This window comes from Charadrius vociferus, unplaced genomic scaffold (genome assembly GCF_000708025.1).
Source record: "Charadrius vociferus isolate BGI_N301 unplaced genomic scaffold, ASM70802v2 scaffold1853, whole genome shotgun sequence".
Lineage (NCBI taxonomy): Eukaryota > Metazoa > Chordata > Aves > Charadriiformes > Charadriidae > Charadrius > Charadrius vociferus.
In genome coordinates, this window is record NW_009647485.1 from 1,067 (window position 1) to 4,245 (window position 3,179).

Below are 3,179 nucleotides of genomic sequence, written 5' to 3' on the forward strand. Positions count from 1 at the left end.
GCGTAGGGTCCCTCCCACAGGAGACAGTCCTCCATGACCTTCTCCAACGTGGGTCCTTTCCACAGGCTGCAGTTCTTCATAAACTGCTCCATTATGGGCCCTTTCCACAGAGTGCAGTCCTTCAGGAACAGACTGCTCCAGCATGGGTTCCCCACGGGGTCACAAGTCCTGCCAGCAAACCTCCTCCAGTGTGGACTCCTCTCTCTGTAGGGTCACAGGTCCTGGGAGGAGCCTGCTCCAGCATGGGCTCTCCATGAGGTCACAGCCTCCTTTGGGCACACCTGCCTGCTCTGGTGTGGGGTCCTCCATGGGCTGCAGGTGGATATCTGTTGCACCATCAACCTCCATGGGCTGCAAGGGAACAACCTGCCTCACCATGGTCTTCACCACAGGCTGCAGGGGAATCTCTGCTTGGGCACCTGGAGCACCTCCTCCCCTTCCTTCTTCATTGACTTTGCAGAATTGTTGCTCTCACATATTCTCACTCCTCTCTCCCAGCTGCTGCTGTTCAGCAGTATTTTCCCCTTCTTAAATATGTTATGACAGAGGCACTATCACTGTTGCTGATCGGCTCAACCTTGGCCAGTGGTGGGGTCTGTCTTGGAGCTGGCTGGCACTGGCTCCACTGGACATGAGGGAAGCTTCTGGCATCTTCTCAAAGAAGCCACCCCTGTAGCCCTCCTGCTACCAAAACCATATCACAGAAACCCAATACAGCGTTGCATATGGGCGGGGGTGATGTGTATGTTGTGCTAAGGTAGTAAGAGCTGCATTAATATAGTGACAACTATAAGATGCTTAACTTGGTTACTACAGTGTTATTCCTAATTGTTTAGCAGCTTTAATGAATATGTTTCTTTTTGGAATGGGAAGAATCACTAACTTTTTATTTCTCTTGTTTCTTTCAAGCTGTAGCCCTGTATCTTGCTAACCAGTGGTGGTCAATTGATGACATTGTGAGAACATCTGTCACTTCTAGAGAGGGGCTTCAGCAGGTAAAGTGCTCCAACATTCACCTAGCAATTATTCTTATCCTTCAAGATAATGACAAGTAATGGCAAATAGCAAGTGTGTCAGATGTTACATGTTTTCATTTCATTGAGAAATGAGTTAGCCGTTTCATGCCAAAAGCAAGGTCAATGGGAATAGAGGAAATAGGTACTAGGGGGAAGGGTTGTGAAAATAGTGTCAAGAGAAAGAGGGACTCTTGTATAGTAGCTTCATATGCAACGTATTTAGATGTTAATGATGTTAAGAAGAGTTTTTTCCTTACTCTTTAGAACATAATATGTCTGATTGTATTGAAACGTAGTAGAGTGGTGTGTTTTATCACAGTGGTACCTATTGGTCTTATCAGGAGAATAGTAAGCTAAAAGTATCGAAAGGAACCTGTTTGATAGAGGCATGTTGGAGCTGGTGGTCTGTAGTGGCGATACATAAGGTTTGGGCAAGTAAGTTGCCTGGTATCTGCTTTATTGCTCATCAATGAGCTGTGTTACCATTACTGATACCTACCTAGTACGGAGTTTTGGTTTCTTCCAAAACTGGAAGAAATTGGCCAAGAAGGCCAATAGCCATCCTGGCTTGTATCAGGAATAGTGTAGTGATCAGGAGGAATAGTGTAGTGAGCAGGAGGACTAGGGAAGTGATTGTCCCCCTGTACTTGGCACTGGTGAGGCCCCACCTTGAATACTGTGTTCAGTTTTGGGCCCCTCAATACAAGAAGCACATTGAGGTGCTGGAGCATGTCCAGAGAAGGGCAACAAAGCTGGTGAGGGGTCTAGAGCACAAGACTTATGCGGAGTGGCTGAGGGAACTGGGGTTGTTTAGTCTGGAGAAAAGGAGGCTGAGGGGAGGACTTATGGATCTCTACAACTACCTGAAAGGAGGTTGTAGAGAGGTGGAGGTTGGTCTCTTCTCCCAAGTCACAAGTGATAGGACAAGAGGAAATGGCCTTAAGTTGTGCCAGGTGAGGTTTAGATGGTATATTAGGAAAAAATTTCTTCACCAAAATAGTTATCAAGCATTGGAACAGCCTGCCCAGGGAAGTTGTGGAATCGCCATCCCTGGAGGTATTTAAAAGATGGGTAGATGTGGTGCTTAGGGATGTGGCTTAGTAGTGGTTTTGGCAGTGTGAGGTAGATGGTTGGACTCAGTGATCTTAAAGGTCCCTTCCAACCTAGACAATTCTATGATCGTGTTATATGTTGCATATTATGCATAGATTGTGTTATGAAAACCTGTATTTTTCCAGGAGTGTAATTCGTATCTAGACACTCATCTTTGATTTTTGTATTTAAACTTACTCTAGAGAATTTGGCGTGTAGCCTTGTTTTTTGTGTGCTTCATAATGGTAGAATGGTGTCCTGGTTCTGGCAGGGATGGGGTCAATTTCCCCAAGGAGCCGGCAGGGGGCAGGTATTCCATACCATGTGACCCATGCCCGGGGTATAAGAGGAGCTAGCCGGGTGAGGAGAGCAGTCGCAACTTGGGGGTGGGCTGTGGTGGTGCGGGTCTGGTCAATGTGCTTTGTGGTGGTACTGTAACTGCGTCTTCATATCCCTTTATCGGTGTTATTGTTTTGTTTTCATCTTCCCTTTTGCTGCTCTGTTAAATTGCACTATTTTAACACACGAGTTTTTTCCTGTCTTTTTGCCACGGCTGTGGGAGTTGCGTGAGCAGCTGCATGGTTCTTTGTTGCTGGCTGAGGCCAAACCACAACAGTCTTTTTTGGTGCCCAACGTGGGGCACAAAGGGTTGCAATAAAAACAGATCTGACCGGAGCTTGTTAAAACGAATTTCTTGTATCCATTTCCCATATTGGTTAGATAATTGCCGGTTACAATGTTGCTTCATTTGTTTGCATGGCTGTGTTTTGTAAATTCTTATATGCTCTATGTATTCCCTGTGATGCTGTTTGTTATCTCGGGGAGAGGGATCAGGATTATCATTTTGCTGTTGTGTGCAATATCAGCTTATGATATGATAACATCACTATTGAAGTGGCTTTGTTGGGGTGTCTATGCAGTATTGCTGTCCTGTCCATACCTTGGTTACCACCTCTCAGAAGTTATTCATAATCACACCCAATCTATGGGAGAGACAGGGGGAGATACTTTCCCCAGCTCTTTTGCCTCCCTTTTCTCCTTTGGGCCAGGTATGACACCTCTTGAGAATTT

General features: G+C 45.8%; 1 protein-coding gene across 1 annotated transcript in view; it reads left to right on the forward strand.

The window, feature by feature from the left end:
- Positions 1-909: 909 nt before the first annotated feature.
- LOC104282640 (soluble lamin-associated protein of 75 kDa-like) overlaps positions 910-3,179 on the forward strand; it is a gene marked incomplete at both ends in the record, with an annotated part of 18,679 nt that continues 16,409 nt past the window's right edge. Inside the window, one exon of the mRNA XM_009880754.1 lies at positions 910-995. Within this exon, the coding sequence (XP_009879056.1) occupies positions 910-995 (86 nt within the window). The remainder of the gene's footprint in view (positions 996-3,179) is intronic.